The sequence below is a fragment of the Neoarius graeffei genome, chromosome 19, assembly GCF_027579695.1.
Source record: "Neoarius graeffei isolate fNeoGra1 chromosome 19, fNeoGra1.pri, whole genome shotgun sequence".
Lineage (NCBI taxonomy): Eukaryota > Metazoa > Chordata > Actinopteri > Siluriformes > Ariidae > Neoarius > Neoarius graeffei.
The window spans coordinates 22,788,577-22,815,776 of record NC_083587.1 but is presented as its reverse complement, the minus strand read 5'-3'; the positions used below and the strand labels follow the sequence as shown (position 1 = coordinate 22,815,776).

Genomic DNA, 27,200 nt, shown 5'->3' with positions numbered 1-27,200 from the left:
CTCTATATAAATGTTCATTTGTATCCACAAGGTCTTTGCTTCATATCTATTGATATTACAGGCCCAACAGCTCTCATGCCTGCTTTAACTTTCTTCTTCTTCTTGTACTTTTCCACATCTTTCTCCAAAACTGATCATGCAGACCAAACTGTATGTTGTGCAGATGTGAAATTGGATCAATATTCTCACCCCACTATTTATGCAAGTGTAATGAACCTGATTGCCCTGACAGTGGCACTACAGCATTTTGTGTTTTGTTCCATATCTTGAGAACACTGAGTTTTGTGAATATTTTCACAGAAATGGTGATCTTTGGGAAGGGTGCTTGGACCCCACTGCTCTCCTCTTGAGGTTGTGTTTCTCTCTTTTAATTAAAGATCTCATATCAGTATATTTATTCAAAAGTCGCACTTGGTCGCACTCCAAAGTCCCTGACAGCTTAAGCACTTGGTCGCACTCCAAAGTCCCTGACAGCTTAAGTGATTCTCTCTCTCTCTCTCTCTCTCTCTCTCTCTCTCTCTCTCTCTCTCACACACACACACACACACACACACACACACACACACACACACACACACACACAGAGTGGAATTTCATCCTCAGAGTCTTCTAGATTAACAGCAATTAGCTCTAAATTGATCGTAGGTGTGAATATGTGAATGTTTGTTTGTCTCTACGTCAGCCCTGCGATGACCTGGTGACTTGTCCAGGGTGTACCCCGCCTCTTGCCCATAGTCAGCTGGGATAGGCTCCAGCTTGCCTGCGACCCTGTAGAACAGGATAAGCAGCTACAGATAATGGATGGGGGTGGCACGGTGGTGTAGTGGTTTATCACTGTCGCCTCACAGCAAGACGGTCCTGGGTTCGAGCCCAGCGGCCCACGAGGGCCTTTCTGTGTGGAGTTTGCATGTTCTCCCCGTGTCTGCATGGGTTTCCTCTGGGTGCTTCAGTTTCCCCCACAGTCCAAAGACATGCAGGTTAGGTTAACTGGTGACTCTAAATTGACCGCAGATGTAAATGTGAGCGTGAACGGTTGTCTGTGTCTATGGGTCAGCCCTGTGATGACCTGGCGACTTGTCCAGGGTGTACCCCACCTCTCACCCATAGTCAGCTGATATAGGTTCCAGCTTGCCTGTGACCCTGTAGAACAGGATAATGGCTACAGATAATGGATGGATGGATGGATGGGGGCGGCACAGTGGTGTAGTGGTTTAGCACTGTTGCCTCACAGCAAGAAGGTCCTGGGTTCAAGCCCAGCAGCCCGCGAGGGCCTTTCTGTGTGGAGTTTGCATGCTGTCCCTGTGTCCGCGTGGGTTTCCTCTGGGTGCTCCGGTTTCCCCCACAGTCCAAAGACATGCAGGTAAGGCTAATTGGTGGCTCTAAATTGACCGTAGGTGTGAATGTGAGTGTGAATGGTTGTCTGTGTCTATGTGTTAGCCCTGCGATGACCTGGCGACTTGTCCAGGGTGTACCCCACCTCTCGCCTGTAGTCAGCTGAGATAGGCTTCAGCTAGCCTGCGACCCTGTAGGTCAGGATAAGCGGCTACAGATAATGGATGGATGGATGTGCTCAAGTAATTTATTTTTGATGTGAACCTTATTACATCAGCTGAATAAGAGGAAAATATTTGACTTGTCTCTTCATTGTTTTTCCCTAGCTCACTCTTACAATATGCTACATAAGAAATGTGTGTATGTGTTCCCTCTTTGTTAGATTAACCTGAAGCAGGTTAAAGATTAATTCATGTCCATATTGGCAAACTGCTATGCCAGATGGAAAGGGATTGCTCTGCTTTCCATCAAGATGATTGACTTTAGCCAGATATTGTCAGCTGTTGGGGAATTTGGCCCATTCCAGAAGCGCCTGCTTGGGATAATATGCCTTCCCTACATCTTCTCAGCTTTTCACATGTTTGTCCAGGTGTTTACTAGCCTGAATTTCCCACACAACTGCAATACTAACTGGATTCGGAAACAAGGGCCGAACCTGACTTACGAGGAGCAGCTAAATTTGACAGTCCCTAAAGACCCAGCTGGCAAGTATGAGAGCTGTGAAATGTTCACTCCTGTTGAACTTGAATTTGAAGTCATTGAAGCCTATGGACTAAACACAACAGAGAAATGCAGAGATGGCTGGATTTACAAAGCACCTCAAGGGAGTAGCACCTTAATTACTGAGGTAAGCTGTATTTCCTAACAAATGATTGTTTTGAATTTAATTCAGCACGTCTCGTAAAACAAGCAATGTTGCTTGATAATGGTATGGGGGGGTCTACATAGGTCTGACTATTTGGTTTATTACTCTACGTAATTTAGCCATGGTCAGTTCCCACCTATCTAGTATTCTCTCCCTTATCACTCAGCTATCAACCAGGGAAGGTGAAAGCCATCACCTGCTTCTTCTGAGGCACGTGAAATGTCTTCTCGATTCTTTTCAATATCAATGTGGTGTAACACTCCAAGGAAAGTGCATGTTGCTGTGACTGAAGTTAGAGAGCATCTGCCCCTCCCTTAGAGCACAGCCAATTTTGTTCTCTTCAGCTCCTGGCCACAGATGACTGTGGCATCATCAAGATATGAATTCGCAATTTCTGGATGATGGGGAAAAGCCTTTTCTGTCGTGTCACTTGGGAACAGGAGAACCTTTTATGATTGGAACCATCCCACTAAAGATATCCCTTTCAGAAAAGCTTCCAAGTGGAACTTTAGAAACAAACACCTATCTACTCAAAGAATAACTATGGAACCTTTAGATATTCACTTGATCAGTAGTTTTTGAGCTTTTTAAAGGAGATACGCAGAACCTTTATTTTTAAATGCATTTCTGAGTGGATAGAATCTCCATCCTTGACTCTTGTACACTGCATAAATGGGAATAAAAAATATATATATTTTTGAGAGTTAAAATCGACCGCAAAGTTGGCATTTGAGTTGCCCTGCCGAGCCAGCCAGCCCTGAGTGCATGACGTCACAGCAGGAACCAGTTTTAAGGCTGAGGCCTTTGACAGCTATAGACCAAAGTCATATAAATAAAAATTTATGGTGAAAGTAAGAAATACCGTTAATGACTTGCTCAACTAAGACTGATTTGACGTCATTGATTGTGGGTTGACTCTCATTAAAACAGGATAGGTGTTATAACTTATGCAACATACATATACATGCATGCATTTTCACTGATAAAACGTAAAAGGCTAATTAAATAATCAGATGAACTGAGAATCACATTCTGAAGCAAATTAAATTATCTTATACTGGTAACTTAAATACACAATACAAATTACATGTATTACTCTAAATACAGGTAAACAATGAGTGTTATTGTTTTGTATCCAAATGATGATCTTCGCATCTGTGTTCTTGCTTCTTGAAGGCGGATCTTGTGGCCGATTGTTTTGAAACAATCTGACTTTTAGTTCTCCATTCATTCGCTTCTTCCATGTAAGGGCGAGATATTGCTGCTGAGGCAAGCATATCCAGCGGAGAAATCAGATGGATGGTCCACTCATTCTCCATTTTCTCCCTACTGAGTACTCCGCCATTACTGCTCGGCTCAGGCAATTACTAAAACCCGGGATGGGATGGGACGTCACCAGTTTTAGCAGCAACCACGGGGAGGTCACTGCCCGAGCGATAATATGTCCCATCCCGTTCCTTCCCGGGTTTTAGCAACAACCCTTGGCTCACACTCCAGGAGAACTGGTGCAACTGAACTTGCTCTCGTTTTCTTGTAGTTTTCTTTTCCTTTACTTGTTGGTACTGCACCCTCTTTCAATATGAGCTTATAGCCAACGCTCCTCAACAGATCAGAGGTATCGTATCAGTCTTGAGTAAAATGTGCAGAGCAGAGGAGAGACCACTTTGTAGGCGCCCAATGTGCCCATGAATTTCTTGCAAAACAGGTCCAAATCTTTTCAGTTTGAACATTCTTGGGCCATGAATGCAATGTAAACCCACCTTCTGTCATGTTGCTGCACCTGCCAGCAACACATCTATGTGGCATGGTGATAAATTAGCTCAAAATGGAGGATTGAAGTTGCAGTCAGCTCTGTGTTTTAGTATAGTGGAAATGGTGATGAGGCCGATAACCTTCCTATGGTGACATCACAGATGTCAAGGTCATTCACTCAGACCGCTACCTATATGAATCATTTTAATTGTAAAAATTACTATATTAGATTTATTGTTGATGCTTAAAACTATTCCTATGCCATTCTTGAGGTCTCAAGGCATTTATAAACAAAAAGTGAGGCCATGGCTCTGCGCATCTCCTTTAAGTCTAAGGCCTCCCATACTCACCCAAATTTCAGACACTGCACAGTTAGCAGCTAACTACATGAGAAATGAAATACAAATTTCACTACTGGGATTCTTTGCACTAGACTCTTCCTTACCATAACTTTCACTTGACAAAGTAGAGCCTTGCTCATTCCAAACCACTTGATGTCCAAGAGGCTGACATTGTGATGGTGTAAAATGCTACTAGACATTTTAGTGGTTTGCAGTTTTTAGATTTGAAATAAGCTAATTGCTTTACTAGCTTAAGTTTCTGACCTTTATGGGTGACTCTTGGCAGAAAAGGAAACAAATTATTTTTGTAAAAACAGCACTCAACCACAATGAAGGCCACCCACCCTCTTTTATTCTAGGATTTCCAAAATTGATGGTCATTGTCCATAATGGGGTCAGAGAGGAAAAAACAGAAGTTTGACATTGGTAGGTCTTTTATCAATATCCAAAACACGAGATAATGGTCAGAAACAGAAAATACACAACAAGAAACTGCAGGAAACTTTAAAACAAACAAACCAACCCAACTTGGAACAGACAGAGCATGCAATCAAATTTTGCGTGGAGACAGTGGAAGTAAAGAGGTATTTGTCCACCAAAAGAGACCAATAATAGAGACATGATGACACTACCCAGGGTGTTAACAAGGCTGGAGCAGGAGCTGGAGAAACTAGAGTTGGAGACGTTTCCTCAAGGCTTCCTTGCATGACTAACCAGCTTTTTAAACAGGTCCTACTTTGAACTTTTGGTGAAAGGAAAAACCTTTGGGTTCTACATAAATTTTTCTCTCAAATGGATAAATTGAAGACCCTTAAGATGCCAAATGCATTTGAAAGTAGAAGGCTGCTGGGACACTAAGTATTGTTTAAATGCTTGCTTTGATATTTTTACTACTTTTCTTTCTTTCTTTCTTTCTTTCTTTCTTTCTTTCTTTCTTTCTTTCTTTCATTTTTTAGTTTGACTTGGTGTGTGATAGTAAGCATCTGATTGAGACCTCACAATCTATCTTCATGGCTGGACTCCTCACTGGAGCTCTGTTGTGTGGACTGCTGGCTGACAAGTAAGAGTGCTTCCTATAAACAAAATAACCTAGAGAATTGATGCAATTAGTAGTAAATTCATTGTTTGTTCGATTGCCCACTATACTATATGACCATTCTATACTTTTCACTGACCATCACAACACTGGGGTCCGACAGTGACTGAGGCCATAGAGATGAAGTAATGACAATTGGCAATTTTTTGTCATGTGTTCTACCCTTGCAGATACGGCCGGCGTTTTGTTCTACTACTTGCATTAACTTTCCAGTTCTTGTTCAGTGTGGGTGCTGCTTTCTCCCACAACATTTACATCTACATTGCTCTTCGCTTTGTGGTTGGTGTCACCTTAAATGGCATCTTCCTCACTGGCCAGATCATAGATACTGATGGAACACATAATTTGTACCATTCCTTTTACTGACATTACTTTGGAGACTTTTTAATCCTTATTCAGATTAATTTTATTATAAATGGCAAACAGGTTAGCGCTGTCGCCTCACAGCAAGAAGGTCCGGGTTCGAGCCCCGTGGCCAGCGAGGGCCTTTCTGTGCGGAGTTTGCATGTTCTTCCCGTGTCTGCGTGGATTTCCTCCGGGTGCTCTGGTTTCTCCCACAGTCCAAAGACATGCAGGTTAGGTTAACTGGTGACTCTAAATTGACCGTAGATGTGAGTGGTTGTCTGTGTCTATGTGTCAGCCCTGTGATGACTTGGCGACTTGTCCAGGGTGTACCCCACCTTTCGCCTGTAGTCAGCTGGGATAGGCTCCAGCTTGCCTTCGACCCTGTAGAACAGGATAAAGCAGCTAGAGATAATGAGATGAGATGAGATGAGATAAATGACAAACATGTAGTAGTCTTAGATTTAGGATGACTCCTCCTCTAGCAGGTCAAAAGATGGCTAATCTTTTTGTAGGCATTGAGTGGTGTGGTCCATCGTATCGGGCCTCCTTCGCCATCCTGTCTCACTGTACATTTGCCCTGGGGCAGATGATACTAACTGGGTTGGCCTACGGCATCCGCAATTGGAGAATCCTCCAGTTAGCCATGTCTGCACCAGTCCTGATCCTTGGTATCTACTTTTGGTAAGGTTTTCACTCTGAACCTCATATCTGTCCTTCATTAATGTTGGCAAGTGGGTTTGCAGTCTATTAAGCTAAGGTCTTCAAAAATGATTGCTGTGGAAATTCATTCCAGTGTGTGCTTTTTCTTGGGTAGGAAAATTTGGGGTTAAAATACTGTCCATAATATCAAGACTCTTGCTTCTGCATGTTGGACATCCCTAAAAAATATATTGTGATTTTATATGGACCTTTAGCTAACAAGGCATGTATGGGACAGATTATAAACCCATATACTGGAAGCCAGTGGGACTTGGTAGCCTAGTAGTCAAGGCTCTGCAGAAGGTCTGGTTTTTAATATCAGTACTACCACAGACCCCTATAAAGTCCTTATCCAACAACTGCTCAAGTATATAGTTCAATTGTTGTCTGCCTCGTCTGTAAACCTCTTTGAATAATATATACCATATCTGTAAGTGCTCTCTGTTCTAAGGATCCTTCCAGAGTCGGCTCGATGGCTCCTGACTCAAGGCAGACAGGAGGAAGCCAAGAAAATTATCCTGAATGCAGCCAGGGTCAATGGCAGGATAGTTTCAGACTCTCTGCTTGAAAGGGTAATTGAAGTGTGTCTCAACAAAACATTTAATTGTATTTGTTTTAATGGAATTTGTAATGTGAATGTATGGTTTGTCAGATGGATGCAGAGAACACAGTCAGAACTGGAAGCATGCTGGACCTTTTCCGAGTGACGAGTCTGAGAAAGAGGACGTTGATTATGTGCTTTATCTGGTAAGTTCAAATTTGTACCAGTACTTGCAATACTTATCAAAATATATTTTATAAAAAAGGGTAAACCACCCAAAAACTAGATTCTGGAAATTCATTATATTTTGAATAATGCACAATATTGTGCAATACAGATGTGTATCTTCACGTTAATCCCATTCTGACATTTTGGTGTTTTCCCCCAAATTGCCTTGTGCCTTTGACAGGTTTGTGATCTGCTTGGTGTACTATGGGATCAGTCTAAATGTGGGAAACTTTGGTGTGAACATCTACCTGACACAGCTTATCTTCGGCTTTGCAGAGATTCCTGCTCACCTCAGCTGCTACCCACTTATTGAGCGCTTTGGCAGAAAGAAATCTCAAAGTGCAATGTTGCTCCTTGGGGGAACTGCATGTCTGGTCATTCTTGCCATCCCAACAGGTGTGCAAACATCTCATCTCATTATCTCTAGCTGCTTTATCCTGTTCTACAGGGTTGCAGACAAGCTGGAGCCTATCCCAACTGACTACGGGTGAAAGGCGGGGTACACTCTGGACAAGTCACCAGGTCATCACAGGGCTGACACATAGACACAGACAACCATTCACACTCACATTCACACCTACAGTCAATTTAGAGTCACCAGTTAACCTAATCTGCATGTCTTTGGACTGTGGGGGGAAACCGGAGCACCCAGAGGAAACCCATGCGGACACGAGGAGAACATGCAAACTCTGCACAGAAAGGCCCTCGCCGGCCACGGGGCTCGAACCCAGACCTTCTTGCTGTGAGGCGACAGCGCTAACCACTACACCACCGTGCTGCCGTGTGCAAACATACAAAACTTTTTTTTTAGACGAAGTCGATGTAATATTCTGTCAGTGTCATGGTATCCTATCCAGGGTGTATCCCTATCTCGCACATAGTATTCCTGGGATTGGCTTTGGATCCACCACATCCCTGACTAGGATAAAGTCAAGTCAAGTTTATTTGTATCGCGCTTTTAACAATAAACATTGTCACAAAGCAGCTTTACAGAATTAGAACGACTTAAAACATGAGCTAATTTTATCCCTAATCTATCCCCAATGAGCAAGCCTGTGGCGACGGTGGCAAGGAAAAACTCCATCAGACGACATGAGGAAGAAACCTCGAGAGGAACCAGACTCAAAAGGGAACCCATCCTCATTTGGGCAACAACAGACAGCCTGACTATAATATTAACAGTTTTAACATGAGGACAGTTTCATTGATGTTATAACACTTCATTGATGGAAACTTGAATGCAAAACTGTTCATGATAACTGCAGTCCTAAAGTTAGCAAGACAACTGTAGTCCTCAGCCATAAAATCATTACTGTAAGAGTCCAGAGCATCCTCCAGGTATAACCCTCAACTGTCCTCATGGGGCTGTCCTTCACAGGAGCGGTGCGATAAAACTCCGACCAGACACAGGGCACCAGGATGGATCAAGCAGGTCCGAGGGGCAGAAGAGGCCAGCATCTCAATCCCAGGACCAACATGTAACTCAGAGGGACAGATTGGGGGGGGGAGAGAGAAGGAAAGAAAACACATGTTGTTAGGTATGCCCTAAAAATGACAAGTATTAAATCTGTGTGGTAGGCTCGCAGAGACGAGAGTCTTTACATCAGGCATAACACACAACAATAGCATGTTAATATCTCATCTCATCTCATCTCATTATCTCTAGCCGCTTTATCCTTCTACAGGGTCGCAGGCAAGCTGGAGCCTATCCCAGCTGACTACGGGCGAAAGGCGGGGTACACCCTGGACAAGTCGCCAGGTCATCACAGGGCTGACACATAGACACAGACAACCATTCACACTCACATTCACACCTACGCTCAATTTAGAGTCACCAGTTAACCTAACCTGCATGTCTTTGGACTGTGGGGGAAACCAGAGCACCCGGAGGAAACCCACGCAGACACGGGGAGAACATGCAAACTCCACACAGAAAGGCCCTCGCCGGCCCCGGGGCTCGAACCCAGGACCTTCTTGCTGTGAGGCGACAGCGCTAACCACTACACCACCGTGCCGCCCAGCATGTTAATATGGTAAAAAATATATCATGACCTGCTCTGGCTGGATGCTTGATTGGGTGATGGGAGCACACTCCTCAGCAATGATGAGATGCAGATGGGACCCTTAGGGCTGGCCAAGACAATTCAGTTACATTTCACTGGGTCTGGGACATGCGACAGAAAGTCTGATGGCCGATTCCCTGCAGGCTACGATAGCCAGTCGAGGTCTCCACCCTCTCCACCAAAAGATTTCCTGTTGACTCCATGTAACTCAGAGGGACAGATTTGGGGTGGGGGGGAGGGAAAGAAAACACAGGTTGTTAGGTATGCCCAATGTCACCTGAATAAGTAGGAGCAGTATACATATTGCACCGAGTACAAGCAGGGACTCCGGCAACTAACTATGACAGCATAACTAAAAGGAGAGAGCCAGAAGGTAACACAGGCATGAGGGAGCCCCGGGACATAAAGCAGCCAGCCACTACACCGTCAACAAACTCGAGTGAGCAAGCGAGTGGGGACTGACAGCATCCATACATCCCAGTTTACCAAAACACTCTATATCTTAGGACCCTCTAGATCTACACCTTTACCTCATGAACACCATTAACAAAGGCTTGACTAAACAGATATGTTTTCAGCCTAGACTTAAATGCTGAGACTGTGTCTGATTCCCGAACATTACTTGGAAGGCTGTTCCATAACTGTGGGGCTTTGTAAGAAAAGGCTCTGCCCCCTGATGTAGCCTTCACTATACAAGGTACCAGCAGATAGCCTGCACCTTTTGATCTAAGTAGGCGTGGCGGGTCATAGAGGAGCAGAAGTTCACTCAGGTAGTGTGGTGCGAGACCATTTAGTGCCTTAAAGGTCAATAGTAGTATTTTATAATCAATACGAAATTTGATTGGGAGCCAATGCAGTGTGGATAAGACAGGCGTGATGTGGTCATATTTTCTAGTTCTAGTAAGGACTCTTGCTGCTGCATTTTGAACTAACTGGAGCTTATTTATGCACTTATTGGAACATCCAGACAGTAAGGCATTACAATAATCCAACCTGGAGGTAACGAAAGCATGGACTAGTTTTTCTGCGTCACACAATGACATTAAATTTCTTATCTTTGCAATATTTCTGAGATGAAAGAAAGCTATCCGGGTGATGTTATCAATGTGAGTTTCGAATGAAAGACTGGGGTCAATAATCATTCCGAGGTCTTTTACTGCTGCACGTGAAGAAACAGAAAGGCCATCCAGAGTCACTGTGTAATCAGAAAACTTACTTCTAGCTGTATGTGGTCCTAGCACAAGTACTTCAGTCTTGTCAGAGTTAAGCAGAAGGAAATTAATAAGCATCCAGTGTCTAATGTCCTTAACACATTCCTCAATTCTATTAAGCTGGTGTCTCTCATCAGGTTTTGCAGAGACATACAACTGTGTGTCATCAGCATAACAATGGAAACTAATACAATGTTTACGAATAATATCACCCAGAGGTAACATATATAGAGAAAAAAGCAGTGGACCCAAGACAGAACCTTGTGGAACACCAAACTTTACCTCGGTACGTCTAGAAATATCACCATTTATATCAACATACTGATAACGATCAGTTAGATAAGACCTGAGCCAGGAGAGGGCCATTCCCTTAACTCCCACAACATTTTCTAGTCTATCCAGAAGAATGGAATGATCAATGGTATCAAATGCTGCACTAAGGTCAAGCAACACAAGTAGCGAGACACAGCCCTGATCAGACGCCAACAGTAGGTCATTTACTACTTTAACCAGTGCTGTCTCTGTGCTATGATGAAGTCTAAATCCTGACTGATACATTTCATGGATGTTATTCCTATGTAAATATGAGCATAACTGCTGTGCCACAGCTTTTTCAAGGATCTTGGAGATAAAGGGGAGGTTTGATATGGGCCGATAATTGGACAGCTGACAGGGATCAAGGTCAGGTTTTTTAATCAGGGGTTTGATAACTGCTAGTTTAAAGGATATGGGTACATAGCCAATCGTAAGAGAAGAATTTATTATTTTTAGAAGTGGTTCAATTACTCCAGGCATTATCTGTTTGAATAGATGTGTAGGTAAGGGATCTAGTACGCAAGTTGAGGCTTTTGATGTAGAGATTAATGAAAGTAATTCAGTTTCTTTAAGGGGAGTAAAACATTCTAACTGATGATCTGATACAGTTATATAGTTAACTACAAGGTCACTTTCATTGTCTGACCTTAAATTAGTAGTTTGAATTTTTTGTCGGATATTCTCAATTTTGTCATTAAAAAAAATTCATGAAGTCGTTGCTACTACATACTGCAGGTGTGCATGTGTCGATAGTGGACTTATTCCTGGTTAATTTTGCTACAGTATTAAATAGGAATCTAGGATTATTTTTGTTATCTTCTATTAGGGAGGAGAAATATGTTGATCTCGCAGCACTAAGAGCTTTTCTATACTTCAGGAAGCTCTCCTTCCAAGCTAATTTGAACACTACCAATTTTGTTTGACGCCATTTACGTTCCAATTTTCGAGTGGTCTGTTTAAATGTGCGAGTGTCATCATTATACCAGGGTGCTAATTTTTTGTCTCTGACCATTTTCCTTTTTAGAGGAGCTACATTATCTAAAGTATGGCGGAATGTTGACTCTAAGCATTCAGTTGCCTGATCAAGTTCTGCAGGGGCTGACAGTGACCCAATCAAAGTTGACAACTCTGGGAGATCATTTATAAAGCTCTGTGCAGTAGTTGACGTGAAAGTACGTTTAATACAGTAGCGTGGTGAGGTGCATATATTATTACTCGGACATAGTTTGAATGAGATGAGATAATGATCTGAGATAACTTCAGACTGTGGAAGTATGACTATATTGTCTACGTTTAATCTGAATGTTAGTATTAGATCAAGGGTGTGACCACCATTATGGGTCGGTCCTATGACATTCTGCTTAATCCCGACTGAATCTAAGATGGACACAAACGCTGTTTTTAAAGGGTCTTCTGGGTTATCGAAGTGAATATTAAAATCTCCGACAACTAAAGCTTTGTCTAAGGAAATAACCAGATCTGAGATAAAATATGCAAATTCAGAAAGAAAATCAGAATATGGCCCCGGGGGCCTGTAAATAATAAGCAATGGAATTAACTGGGTAGACTTATTTTTCGAGGCTACATACATTATATGAGTATGAAGAACCTCAAATGTATTAAATTTATAACCAGGTTTTTGTGTTACACCTAGATAATCGTTATGAATAACCGCAACGCCTCCTCCTCTGCCAGTTAGACGAGGCTGGTGTATATAACTGTATCCAGGAGGACTCGCTTCATTTAATGCTATATATTCATTTGGCTTAATCCATGTTTCAGTTAAACAAAGTACATTAAACTCCTGATCAGTAATGAGTTCATTAACCATTAGCACTTTAGATGTAAGAGATCTAATATTTAATAGCCCCACCTTTAGATCAAAGGTGCTGGCAGCAGCTGTACAGTCAGTATGATCTAATTTTATATTGATTAGGTTACTGGAACAAACTCTCTGAAAATTTCTACCTTTTTGTTGAGCTCGGGGAACAGACACAGTCTCGATGTAGTGGACCCTGAGTGACGACTCTGTGCAGCTAGCAGACAGTCGGTTTAGCCTGTTCGTCTGCTCCCTGGTCTTGGCTCTGGATTGTCAGAAATTAACTAGGCCTGTTCTGAGACTATAACCTATGCTGCAGGAAATGAGAGCAGCACCTTCCTGAGTGGGATGGATACCAGCCCGCCCTAACAGGCCAGCAGTGCCCTCAAAATTAGCCCAATTATCTATAAAGCCCACACTGTTTAAAAAGCAGTGGCGAACCATTACTATTAGACCTGGGACTTCAGCTCAGCCAAAACTTAACCAGACACACCAAGAAAGCAACAGGGCAAAGGATTTTGCAGGGGATTAGTGGCAGGGTGCTAGGTCACTCTGTCCTGTGTAGTTGTCGATGTTCATTTTAAAAGTAACTAAGTAAACCACATAAGGAAATGAATACTTAAAGCAGATACACAGTACCTTTATTTTTAAATAAATTTCTGAGTGGATAGTATCTCCATCCTTGACTCTTGTATGCTGCATAAATGGGAATAAAAATATATATTTTTGAGAGTTAAAATCGACCGCAAAGTTGGCATTTGAGCTGCCCCACTGAGCCAGCCAGCCCTGAGTGCGTGACATCACTGCAGTAACCAGTTTTAAGGCCGAGGCCATTTACAGCTATAGAGGATTTCGACATGACGTCACAGGTGTCGTGACGCCCCGGTGTCCGCCATTTTGAAGGTCAAGCTAGCTAATGTCAACAACAGTAGCTAGTATGTTACTGTAGCAATGTTTACGTTCAGTCATTTGGATAACTGTTAAAACCTTTCAGTCTCAAGTTTTTCCTTTACTGTATTTACTAGTTTACTGAGCTAGCGCGCTTGGGCAGGCTGGGAGCGAGCGCGCTAGCTCGGGCAGGCTGGGAGCAAGCGCGCTAGCTCGGGCAGACTGGGAGCGAGCGTGCTAGCTCGGGGAGGCTGGGAGCGAGCGCGCTAGCTCAGTAAACTAGTAAATCCAGTAAAGGAAAAACTTGAGACTGAAAGGTTTTAACAGTCATCCAAATGGCTGAACGTAAACATTGCTACAGTAACATACCAGCTATGATGTTGTTGACATTAGCTAGTGCTAACAGCTAGCTGCTAGTAAACTGCTACAACACAGACACCGACCCTAATAATACAGTTCTTGGTCATTGCCTGGTAACAGCAAATTTATAACGGACCATGTCTCAACAGACTAAGAAGTTATTTCAATGACATTTAATAACATTTTGTTTATCCTGAGGACCGAAAGTAAATGAAAATGTGAACAAACCTTAGCTGTAATAAGATGGTGACCACCGGCTCCAGGGACGACCTGCTGATGTAGGCATGTTACCCAGCCTGGTTTTTAATGACATAGGTATACACAGATCATGTGGGCCGAAGTCAGGTAAAGACGAGGGCTTGGTGTACTTCCGTACGTCAGTGAACAATCCTGGTGGAAGCAGGTAAACGTCGTTCTCTAAGCCTGCTAACCTCAATTTTTGCAAATACCTCTCCCTCTGCTTGCCCTGTAAATGCCCTACGTCGCTGGATAGTGAAGGTGTTTTCTGCATCTCGCTCCTTTTTCTTTTATGTTTTTTCCCTGGTATTTCCCACACACCTGACTGCAGGTCAGGAAGATCACCCGCGCTGCAAAGCCAGAAAAAGATAGCCTGGTAACGTGTACGGATCACGTACACCAGCATCATTGATTTTCTGGTGATATCACTTCTTACTCGCGTCATCTAGGCCGGATAAAATACTCGACAATGAGACTTCGTCATGATCAACAGTGTATTGCTACCAGTAGTCGCCATATTTGTGACCGTCAAAATGGCGCCGGCTACTTGTTGACATGGCAATGGTCACGTGGGTCGAAAACCTCTATAGACCAAAGTCATATCAATAAAAATGTATAGTGAAAGTAAGAAATACCTTTTCCGACTTGCTCAACTAAGACTGATTTGACTTCATTGATTGTGGGTTGACCCTCATTAAAACAGGATAAGCGTTATGACTTGTGCAACATACATGTACATGCATGAATTTTCACTGATAAAACGTAAAAGGCGAATTAAATAATCAGATGAACTGAGACAATCACATTCTGAAGCAAATTAAATAATCTTATACCGGTAACTTAAATACACAATACAAGATACATGTATTAATCTAAATGCAGGTAAACAACATGTTGTTTTTGTTGTTTTTTATCCAAATGAGAGTTGGAGCTTACCCGTCTGTGTTCTTGCTTCTTGAAGGCCGATCTTGTGGCCGATTGTTTTGAAACAATCTGACTTTCAGTTGTTCGTTCAGTTCTCTGTTCATTCACTTCTTCCATGTAAGGGCGAGATGTCAGCAATATCCAGTTTAGAAATAAGACGGGGCAGCACGGTGGTGTAGTGGTTAGCGCTGTCGCCTCACAGCAAGAAGGTCCGGGTTCGAGCCCCGTGGCCGGCGAGGGCCTTTCTGTGTGGAGTTTGCATGTTCTCCCCATGTCCATGTGGGTTTCCTCCGGGTGCTCCGGTTTCCCCCACAGTCCAAAGACATGCAGGTTAGGTTAACTGATGACTCTAAATTGACCGTAGGTGTGAGTGTGAATGGTTGTCTATGTCTATGCATCAGCCCTGTGATGACCTGGCGACTTGTCCAGGGTGTACCCCGCCTTTCGCCCGTAGTCAGCTGGGATAGGCTCCAGCTTGCCTGCGACCCTGTAGAACAGGATAAAGCGGCTACAGATAATGCGATGAGATGAGAAATAAGATGGCTGCTCCACTCATTCTGTACATACTGTATATTCCACCATTACTGCTAGGCTCAGGCAATTACTAAAACCCGGGACAGAACGGGATGTCACCGGTTTTCCAACAGCCACAGGGAGGTCACTGCCTGAGCGGTATGTCCTGTCCCGTTCCGTCCCAGGTTTTAGCAACAACCCTCGGCTCACACTCCAGGAGGACTGGTGCAACTGAACTCACTTTCAAAAAATAAAATAAATACTTTCATTCCCTGCGATGACCTGGCGACTTGTTCAGGCGATACATTTTTGGTCCCTCCCATGAAAAATCAAAATCTGATTGGTTCCTTCATCTGTCACTTCTTACATAAGCATACACTGCCATGGCCTTCTGTCCTGGCAGTGAAGTCCAAACCAATGAGTGAGCCAGCTCTAAACTCTTCTCAGCCTAGAGACAACAAACAAAAAAATCTCCCTGGATAACTTTATTTTAATGTTTTCAGAACAGTAACACTTTCATTTCTGAAGCAAATTTGATTAAAAAAAATGAGGCCAAATTAGAAGAGAATAATTATAATGAAAGAATGAAAGAAATTAAATATAATATTTGAAATGCTGATATGTTTGGGTCTTCTCTGAAGACCTAGAAAGCCCTGATGGTTCCCCTCTGATAAAGAGGCTACTGAGGATGAATTGATTAATTTGTATATTGAGATCTTATTGGCTCTTAAGTTTTATTACCCAGTAACACTTGCATGTCATGTTTTCAATCCTAACTCAGATTTTCAACTGGACTTATCAGTCTTCGCTATTTCTTAAAAGAATGACAAAATCACTCAAATGAATTCCCCTGAAATAATTCATACAATTTTATGTAGCTGACTTTCAAGCATGTACCAAAGTATTTTCTTTTTTTTTTTGTAATTTTCTCTTTATTTAGCCATCAGGTCACATACAATAGAGGATATTATCCTTCCATTTCTCATTTCTTTCTTTCTTTACACAGTAGTTTCCTTTGCAAAAACTAAAATAGGTAAACAATTCAAACCCAAATAAAACCATTTCTAGCAGAGAAAACCCAAAAAATATCCATCCATAATTGTCACAACATTGTGTGCCTGGGCCATTTTTTGAACATTTTTATATACAATAAAAACAATTAGAACATAGGGGTAAGTTTCACTGTTTTCCTTAGAAAAGAATTAAAGGAAAAGAAAAGTGACATGCATACATACATTACAGGAAGATGCCTCAAGCAAAATCTGATCTTAAACCCACTTGTTCAACATACCCAATCCATCTAAGCCAGATTCTAGAAAAGTCATCAGTCTTTATTTTGAGGGAGTAAGTCAACTTTTCCATTGTGTATATATCATGAATTACATCTAGCCATTCTCCTATTGTAGGAGGGTCTGACTTTAACCATCTTCTTGATATTGTTTTTTTACTCGCCACCAGTAGTATAAGTAACAACTTTTTATCCCAGTAGTCTCAACAATCAAGTGAAATATTTCCTAAGTATAAAATGTCAAATCTACAAGGAATGTCTACTTCAAAAATTTTGTTCAGGTGAAAGTGGATGTCTCGCCAGTATGGTGTTATTATTGGGCAATCCCAGAAAACATGAAAGTGATTGGCCTCATTTGCCCCACAGGCCCTCCAGCAGGCAGTGCTAGATATTTGTGTGCGCTGCTGTAATGGTGTTATAAAAAATCTCGATAAGTTTTTCCAGCTATATTCATGCCATGTGTTTGAGCATGTTGTTCCCCATTGTAGTTTCCACAGATTTCCCCATTCTTCTTCATATATTGTAAGATTACCTTCCTTTTCCTGTTTATCCTTAATATATAGTGTTGTCTGGACTAGCTTGACGTAATGCCTGGTACAATCTAGATACAACCTTCTTGCAAGTTATTGAATTATTAGCTCCCTGGAACACTTCTAAAATACCTGTCTTTTGCTCCTCTATTGCTCTAGCTCAGGGGTTTTCAAAGTGTGGGAGAGTGAGCCCCCCCTCGGAGAGCAAATAAACAACAGCGCCCCCCCTTACAATTTTTGTTGTTGCTATACTTAATGTTCCATTCATATTTTTAAAAAAATGGTTGTTGTACACATTATTTTTTTCTTTTTCACATTTTAAACATCTGTGCTTTTTAAAACATCTTGTTTTACACATTTTAAACATCCCATAGCATCGTTAGCTAGCACCTCTTGGCAGACAACACACTGTGGCAGTGGAGCATCTTCAGATCCAGTCCATGAAAATCCAAACTTTAAATAATCGTGCTCATACTTCCTTCTTTTTCCAGTCCCCCAGGATTCCGCAGGCCTTTTCTGTGATTGTTGTGGGCTAAAATGTCTGATGTTGCAGGGGTTTCCAAAAAAATTGCGATGAAAGTTGCGGTATTTTTTAGGTTTTTGTTGCGATTACATTGCGGGAGGAAGTGAAAGTTGCAAGAAATTGTTGCGATTTTCTCTTTTTGTGATTAAAATTGAGTGATATGTTAAATATTAAGTTATTACTGAAAAACTATTGATTAAAAAAACAAAGAGAAATGGTCCTATAAACAACTTTACCAATATAAAAGATTACCAGGACTACAAAAATGCAGAAAAATAGGCTTTACTTATCCAAATGCACCTGTTGGTTCAAAAGTTAAAGTGCATAGAACCTCACAGCACAACATGAAGTTACCTTAAAATATAATATAAATGCCTCAGCTTTCATGTAAGAAAAAAAAACTATTAATACTAGTACTGTGTGCAGGCAGTCTCTCCTGAAGACTAAATTAAACAATAATTATAAACTAATAAAATAAATGGCTCAGGCTTCATAGAAGAAAAAAAACAATTTGAACAGAATCTCACAGTATGATGCTGAAGCTGCCTAAACAATGGAAAATAAAATACCATTTTGGCAAAAATGTTGGCATCCATTAATTTCTTGTATTAAGTAAAAAAAAAGTGCACACAGTCCTTCACTGTAAACATAACACACTTTCAGTGTTGCCAGATACTGTTGACGTTTTCCAGTCCAAAATATGTTCAAAACCCGCCAAAATGCACTTGAAATCGTCCAATCTGGCAACACTGCCGCATGCTGCTTCTCTTGAACACACGGAAGTAAGGCGGAAGGTAGTTTGTCGACGTCACCTCAAGACGATGCCAACGATTGGTCAAATTTGCGGGAAAGTTGCGGTGATTGGATATAATTGCAACACCGCCCTGAATTCGCGAGGATTGGTTGAATTTGCGCTGAAGTTGCAAATCGCAACATCCTGGAGGCTCTGTTTTTTGCTTGGCCCAGACTTTGTCTCCTCACTCACTGTAGCTTTAGGTACTAAAAACCGATCCATTTTGTCTCTCACGTTGCGCCCCCCCTGAAGAACTCTGGCGCCCCCCAGGGGGGGCGCGCCCCACACTTTGAAAAGCCCTGCTCTAGCTATATGTTCCTGAAAGTATCGCCTAAACTGAATGTATCTATAAAAATCTTGGGGTTGTAATCCATTCTCTTGCTGCAACAACTCAAAGCTCTTAAGTGTGCCTTTATTTACAAATGTGTGGTAAGTAGTAAGCCCCCCTTTAATCCAAGTCTTGAATCTGGAGTCCAGAATGTTAGGGGAGAAATCCGTGTCATAAGCGCACCATCGTAATATTTTTAGAGTATGTTCCAATTCACAAAGTTTTATTATCTTCTCCCATATTTTCAATGTAGTGTTAATCCAAGGGTTGTTTTTTTTCTACCATATTATTCATCAATTTATTGTCTGCCATTATAGCTGCTAAGGGGATCTGAGGAATCATATTGCTCTCTATATCTTTCCATCTTGCTGAATATGATGGGTTGCTCCAGCACACTAAAGGTCTTAATTGGGCTGCAAAATAATATTCCCGCAAGCAGGGAAGGCCTAGACCACCATAGTCTTTGTGCAATTGAAGAGTTTTATACCTAATCCTAGGTTTTTTACCTTGACACAGAGATCTTGATATCATTTTGTCCCATTCCATGAACTGTTTTATGGGTACGGTATGTCCACTGGGAGACACTGAAAGAGGCATAATAATCTTGGTAGTACATTCATTCTTATACACTCCACCCTTGAGTAGAGACCAAGGAAGGGAATGACGCTCCATCTCTGCATGTCAGATTTAATGTTGTTGTTTAGTGGCCCATAATTCAAAGTGGATAGTTTTGTAATATCTTTTGGGAGATTAACACCAAGGTATCTTATATGATCTGCCTCCCATCTTAGTTGGTACTGCCCTATCAAGGATCTGGGTGGATCAAAATTAAAAGTTAGCACTTGCGTCTTCTGAACATTTACTTTGTATCCAGACAGGGTGCCATATTTTTCTAATTCAGTCATTAGTTTAGGAAATGTTAGAGTAGGCTCTGTTAAGTAGACTAAGACATCATCGGCAAAAAGCGCTAGTTTATGTTCCTCATTGTGTATAGTTATCCCTTTAATGTCACTATTCTGTCGAATCCACTGACTCAAGGGTTCGATAAATAACGCAAAAAGCAGGGGGGAGGCTGGACACCCCTGTCTTGTTCCTCGTTCCAGGGTGAATGCCTTTGAAAGAGCTCCACTGACCTTAATCCTAGCAATAGGGCTGTCATATAGGGCTTAGAATGTGTCAATAATTGATTTATGGAAGCCAAATTTTGTTAAAACTTTGTACAAGAAGGACCACCTAACAGAGTCAAATGCCTTCTCCGCGTCCAGACTTACCAGCATTGCCTCTGTGTCTTTTTGTATGATGTGATTAATAATGTGAAGTGTTCTTCTCAAGTTGCCCTGAGTTTGCCTTTGCCTTATGAAGTCAGTCTGGTCCGTAGTATGAATTAGGGAAGGTAAAATCTTATCTATTCTATGTGCTAGTATGGATGTAAATAGTTTGTAATCTACGTTTAATACGCTAATAGGGCGAAAATTACCACACTCCAACGCATCTTTCCCTTCCTTGGGGATCAATGAAATTGTTGCCTCTTTCCAAGAGGGTGGAATTTTGTTTTCTCTTAAGACCCAGTTGAAGGTATCCAGTAATATAGGAACTAATTTCTCTTTCAAAGCTTTATACCATTCCCCTGTAAAGCCGTCTGGACCTGGTGACTTGTTTGTCTTTAACCTAGAGATGGCTGCATTTATTTCATCAGTTGTGATTGCTGCTGCTAATTATTCATTTTGTTCTCCAGAGATAGAGGGTAGATCAAGCGAGGCCAAGAATGTATCAATATGAGAAGTATTGTCAATATATTGCTGGGAATAAAGTGTTTTGTAGAACTTTTCAAAACTCTGCTGGATTTTTTCTAATCTGTGTTCAATTTCCCCAGATTCTGGATTTCGAATCTTAGAAATGGTGTTATCCGCTTGCTGTTTTTTTCAATTTGTATGCCAAGAGTTTTATTGTCTTCCCTCCAACCTCATAATAACGTTGTTTTAAAAATAGAAACTTCTTTTGTATTTCCTGTGTACTCATTTCCTCTATCTCCATCTTTATCTCTTTCATTTTTTGTTTATCCCCTTCATCTACGGTGGTACTGTGAGCCCTTTGTAAATGTTTTAATTTAGTCTCCAGGTCTTGCAGTTTTTGTCATCTTATTTTTTGTATGAAAGAGGTGGTAGCAATGATTTTCCCCCTCATAACATCTTTAAGTGAATCCCAGAGGATACCAGGTGTCACCTCCCCATTATCATTTATATCCATGAATGCGTCAATTTCTGCTAGTAAACACTTCTTAGTATCTGGATTGGCCAATATATTTGAATTTAGTCTCCATAGTGTAGACCTTTGTTCCCTGTTCAATGACATATAAATAAATATGGGGCTATAATCTGAGAGAGTAATTGGGCCTATGTCACACATCTCAATTTTGTGTAGATCTCTACTGAAAATAAAAAAGTAATCTATCCTGGTGTATACTGTATGTGGTGCAGAAAAATAAGTATAGTCTCGGCTGGTAGGATGCAATTCTCTCCATATATCTACAATACCTAATTCTTTCATCAAGTCAATCACTCTTCTACTTATAGGTTTTGTCTCAGACTTACCATTTGAAACATCTAGTGTTGGGTGTAGGTGTATGTTAAAGTTGCCCCCACAAATGACAACCCCTTGTGCTTTTGTTGTCATCAAGTCAAACATTTTCCTATAAAACATCCATCCACTGCCTGGAGGTGCATAAACATTAAGTAAAGTTACCATAGTCCCTTCTTTTTTGCCTGTAATCATCACATACCTGCCTTCCGTATCAGTGAGTTATGAGCACATATCAGAATTCACGCCTCTTGTTATCAGAATAGCTACTCCTCTTTTATGCCCAGATCTATCAGATGATGCAAATACATATTTAATGCCCATTCTGTTAAGATTGGCATGTTCAATGGTGTTGAGGTGGGTTTCTTGAAGATAGGCTACTTGAACCTTCTCTCTAAGTTGTGCTAAAATTTTCCCTCTTTTGACTGGGTTATTTAAACCGTTAACATTATATGTGGCTAATCTTATGTTCTGCATTAAGGCTTATATCTTTGGGCATGTCCTGCATTTTAGTGAAAAATGACCCCTGTACAGTATAGAACGACTGTAAACAAACATATTGTGAACATTGATGTAGGTGCAATTTGTGATTAAGTGATCAATCTCATTAAATCAGTCTCATTAAATAATACCTTTAATTTTGGTGCTTAATAATAAATTATCAAACAGCTAAATTATGGTATATTCCAAATTATTATGGTCACTACCAATGCAACAATAATGGATCACTTACCGTATTACACAACTCATATGCACCTTGGAATTCTTTGAGATTGGATGACTTCAGAAATATCGGTACAACAAATAAACACACAGTTTCACAATGAATTGAATTTATTATAACAATGATAAAAATGAATAATAGCAATTGAAATATATTCAAACAGTGAGGTATGTGTGTGTACATGGGAGTGCGTGTGTGTGTGTGTGAGAGTGTATGTATACATGTTTTTAAATACTACTGAGGACCAAATGTCCCCACAAGGATAGTAAAATCTGACAATTTCGATCTTGTGGGGACATTCGGATGGTCCCCACAAGGAAAATGCTGTTTTGTTCTTTTTTTAAACAAAAATTGAAAGAAAAAAAGAGCCAAAAAGTTTCCTTTTCATCACTGAGGTTAAGGTTAGGGTTAGGTTGAGGTGCAGGCACAGCATTAATTAACTACAATAATAATTACGTCAATGGAATGTCCTCACAAGGATAGTGACACAAACGTGTGTGTGTGTGTGTGTGTGTGTGTGTGTGTGTGTGTGTGTGTGTGTGTGTGTGTGAGACACCTGTGGCCTAAAACAAAAGAATTAGCTCTGGGTTGCTAGCTAAGGTGTGTTTGTGTGTGACCACGTGGTGGAGACAAAAGAATTAGCTCTGTGTTGCTAGCTAAGGCAAAGGAATGTTATCTAAGGTGTGTTTGTGTGTGTGTGAGAGTGTGGAGGCGGGGTCACCACGTGTTTCTTTGTAGAACAAAGGGTTAGCCGTGGTAGCTAATCCACTAGCTTATAGCATTACTAAATCCACTGAAATCTTGATGAGGTCAAAATATGTGTAATAATGAAATTAAAGGTTAGAAAGGATAGCAAGAGCATGCAAAAGCCTATCTATTAACAATTGAGAGATCAACACAAATAGAACAGTAATCAATTCAACACCCTAAGTGTCTGCAGTGCACACAATTAAACAATTCCTGAGTTTAAATTCACACTACTTCATAAAGCTAATTCCTAAGACTAGTTTCTGCCCAAAAATGCCAGCCTTACTTCAGTATCTTGCTTCCAGTGCAAGATTATAGAGAATGTTCAGAGACTTTTGGAGTCCACAGGAGCACGTGAGTTGATTCCGTGGAAGCAGAGGATTTCTTGGTCCGAACGCTTCGTAGTTCGTGGAGAAGAAGTCTCTGATCAAACAATGTGCACAGCGCTTTTAGTCAGAAGGAATCCGGTCACTTCTAACTTTTAATTAACTGCTTTGGGCAGCAGTTTTAACGTTACCCATAATACAAATAAAAACCCGTTGTAACTCATCTGAGTTAGATCGCGCGATTTTGGAAGTTTACCGTGGCCAGTGGTAAAATGAAAACGGGCTGAATTTTTACTTGCAAAGCAGACATCTGTATCTTGGATGCTCTGGTGAGCGGCCTCTTTTATCTCTGTAGAATGCGCCGGTTGCGACGAGATTCACAGCACCAAAGAGGCCGAGTTGGAAGTTTCCGGGTTACTTATGGGATCATGGAGGAAGTGACGTAGGTGATCCCGCCCAGCCGTGACGTAGGTCACCACGGAAGTTAGTTGATGGGAGTTGTAGTTCTTAGACGGGACGGTGGCGTTGTACTTACATTGAACAAGATTAAAAAAGATAAACATAAAATGGTCTTCCAAGATATGAGTCTTACTTAAGACCCTCCACCAGATGGAAGCAGGTGGATTTGGGGGATAGCCTCCCTCTTGGTAAGTGGGAGGGCCCTCACAGGTGTCCACATAAAGTTCCATGTCCATTTGTTTTCCCGAGTATTAGAAATATAACTTTACAGCTAAGTTTAGCGCCACATTGTGCTCTATTATGAGCTAAATAGTCACACAAGCAAAACTCACCATTCCTAAGCGGGGATTGAGTCCGTTTTTACATCAAGTTACTAACCGCTGTCTGTGCTTTGGGGTGGTACATCTCTTCGGAAGCCCTGCAGTCGCTCTTTATAGTTTGGGGTTCCAGAACCGGTGCTTTCCACTCATTGTCGGGCTTGTCCGCCTCTCTGCCAGCTTAATTTCCTAAGGCGCTCCATCATTGTCTCAGGTTGATTGACTGCGGTGATGTCGAAACCTCTCTCAGCCAAATCTCCCGTTGCCTCTTCAACCGTGTTGTAGATCTTTTCTCCTTCCTGGTATTGCACTTTAAGCCGGGCGGGGAACAACGTTTGAAACTTGATGTTTTGATCCCTGAGAACCTTCCGAACCTCTGCATATTCTTTTCGTTGTTGTAGAATATGTGGTGGGTAATCATTGTCTACGTTAATTTGGGTTTTGCCCAACATCAAACCCTTCTTTTGCCACGCTTTCCTGAGCACCATCTCTTTGGTTCGGAAGCTAGCGAATTTGACAGCGATTGAGCTTGGTTGTGCATTTGGTGGGGGCCGAACTCCTAGTGAGCAATGGGCTCTCTCAATGTTCAGGGCCGTATCAGCAATGTCAAGGTTATCCCTTATCAGCTGCTCCACGAACACAATCACTGACAGACTGTCCCTTTCAGCCCCCTCTGGAATCCCATATAAGCGAATGTTTTCGCGTCGTGAGTGACTCTCCTGCTCGGTTAGCCTTGCCTCCATCTGAGCATGAAGTTTTAGCATTTCAGACACAATGTCTTCGACATTTTGTATTCTTTCTTCTGCCTTTTCGAATTGGCCCTCAGCCTCTTCCAATTTGGTGTTAGTTTTTGTTATTTCCCCTTTGATTTCTTCCATTTGTGATTTATTGTCCTGTCGAAATTTTCTTAATTCTCATAGTATCAGATCCAAATCAGCCATAGATTCCCTGACAGGATTAGCATCGTCATTCCGAGTCCCTGTTTGCTTTTGTGCTTTAAGTTCTTTGCCGTCTTTTTTAACCTTAGCTGCCATCGTTGCCCCCTCATAGATTTTTCCTACTTTGGTGTTTGATATGTGATGATTTAGGGCTAAAATTATAATTTACTCAGGATCAACTTCTTTATGCTGCCATCCGTGTCATGGCTGGAAGCGGAAGCCTCAACAAAATATTTTCTATGTTATTGATGCACTATGTGTTTGCTGAAGCCTCTAACTTCTAACATTTACTTCCAGAATACCCCGTAGTGGTGACTATCATAGCAATGTTGGGGAAATTCTCATTTGCTGCTTCCTTTACCATAGTGTATGTGTACACTACTGAGGTGTACCCCACTTTCGTGAGGTAAATAATAAGTAACTTACATTCCTGCTTAATATGGCATATTGTATGCAAGATACTTAATTCCATGAAGAAATTTGCATTGTGCAGCACATTTTTATTTTTGTTTGTTTGTTTTGCTTACATAGCTTGTTTTTGCCCTGGTTGACCTGTTAACCTTGTTGTTGCAGGCAGAATGGGGCAGGATTAAACTCCATGTTTGCCCGTGTGGGCGGGATTCTGGCTCCTCTCATTGGTCTGTTGGACGTCTATCATCATGCCATTCCAATGGTAATCTTTGGGAGTTTGCCCTTTCTCGCTGGAGTGCTTTGCTTTATGCTTCCCGAGACCCTGAACACAGAGCTTCTGGATCACATGGATGCTCTCATGGATAAGACCATGTGAGTGGATACAGTCTTGATTCGTTGGCTTTCATTGAGTTTTTGCATTGAATTTTTATGCATTTTAATAACTTGAAAGACGAGTTATTACCCGGATGTAAAATAACCTCTGAGATTAATATATCTGATTATTTTTTATATATTTATTTGTAGGATATTGAAGAAGGGAGGTGTTGAAAGTGGAATTAACCAGCAAGAAATGACGAAAGAATCACCAAGGAGCACGAAATTATAAAGCAGTGTTTGTTGAAATAATTTCATAAATCTGTGTAGAATTATTTGCCATGTCATCTTTCACATAGTGTTGAATAATACTAAAAATCCAACATATGCCTGTTGTAAACATCCAGTGATGATGATGATGACGACGACAATGATGACAATTTACACATTCTAGTGAACAGCTTGTGGGCAAATGATGTGCCATTAAAAAAACAAACAAACCCTGAAATATGTATTTCTATAAAACATCCCCAAAGTCTAGAAGCTCATCACCACCACTGATACGAGTTTGATTCATTTTTCTGTTTGATTCACTTTTCATGTATTTGACCAAAGGTTCAGTATTAGTACATAATACTGTTTTAAGGCTCTGTCACTTGACTATGATGGATGTCTAGTGAACATGGAAATAAATACAGAAGTACTTCACAAGTTCTGCTGACTGAAGAAGACATTATTATAGAATGTATTTTCTTCATGTAATAATGTCAGCACATTTTGTGATCACTTGTACCAAGTTAGATTTCTTGTGATTTTATTATTAAGGCTGATGGATGTTATTATCTTGTATCATTCTATCCTTTTGATGCCTTGCTTTCAAGACATATTACAGAGCCTTTTTGTTCTTAGCATTAAGTTTAATCATTAGTACAATTAACAGTGATGAATCAAATATCAAATTTCATTTTACTTTTATACAGTACCTCCTATGAATTGTTTCTTTATCCAAATCTTTACTTTTATAGATCCCTTATAGTATGCAATGCCTTACATAAGTATTCACCCCCTTTAAACTTTTCTACATTTTGCTTTGTTACAGCCTGCAAGAAGGGCCTTGATTGGGATTATATGGCAGGTGAATACTTGAAGACCCATTAAAGCGCTCTAAAATTTGTGTACAAAAATACACCAGACCTGAAATACATGATTTTTCAGGAATTAAGAAATGTAGTTTTAGTTTTAGATGAAAACACACTTGAGGCTCCAACATTCTCTTGAGATGTCAGTCATTGCCAGTTTTGTACTTCAGAGCTCTTCCAACTGTCCATCTCAAAACCTGAAAACCCAGTGCAGACAGAGGAAAGTTAAAAATGGTTTGTCCTTTTTATCATCGGT

General features: G+C 41.1%; 1 protein-coding gene across 1 annotated transcript; it reads left to right on the top strand.

The window, feature by feature from the left end:
- Positions 1-1,804: 1,804 nt before the first annotated feature.
- Positions 1,805-26,097, top strand: LOC132867881 (solute carrier family 22 member 13-like). The gene is made up of 10 exons (XM_060900852.1): positions 1,805-2,179; positions 5,247-5,350; positions 5,557-5,684; positions 6,217-6,412; positions 6,882-7,002; positions 7,083-7,177; positions 7,381-7,595; positions 25,377-25,485; positions 25,653-25,862; positions 26,016-26,097. Exons 1-10 carry the CDS (start codon positions 1,805-1,807, stop codon positions 26,095-26,097), a joined length of 1,635 nt encoding a protein of 544 aa, XP_060756835.1.
- Positions 26,098-27,200: the final 1,103 nt, after the last annotated feature.

Excerpts from the sequence above, each read along its gene's own strand:
- LOC132867881 (XM_060900852.1), top strand. The coding sequence starts at position 1,805 with ATGATTGACTTTAGCCAGATATTGTCAGCTGTTGGGGAATTTGGCCCA. Across the intron at positions 2,180-5,246 it reads GTAGCACCTTAATTACTGAG|TTTGACTTGGTGTGTGATAG; the intron begins GTAAGCTGTATT and ends TTCATTTTTTAG. Across the intron at positions 25,863-26,015 it reads GCTCTCATGGATAAGACCAT|GATATTGAAGAAGGGAGGTG; the intron begins GTGAGTGGATAC and ends ATTTATTTGTAG.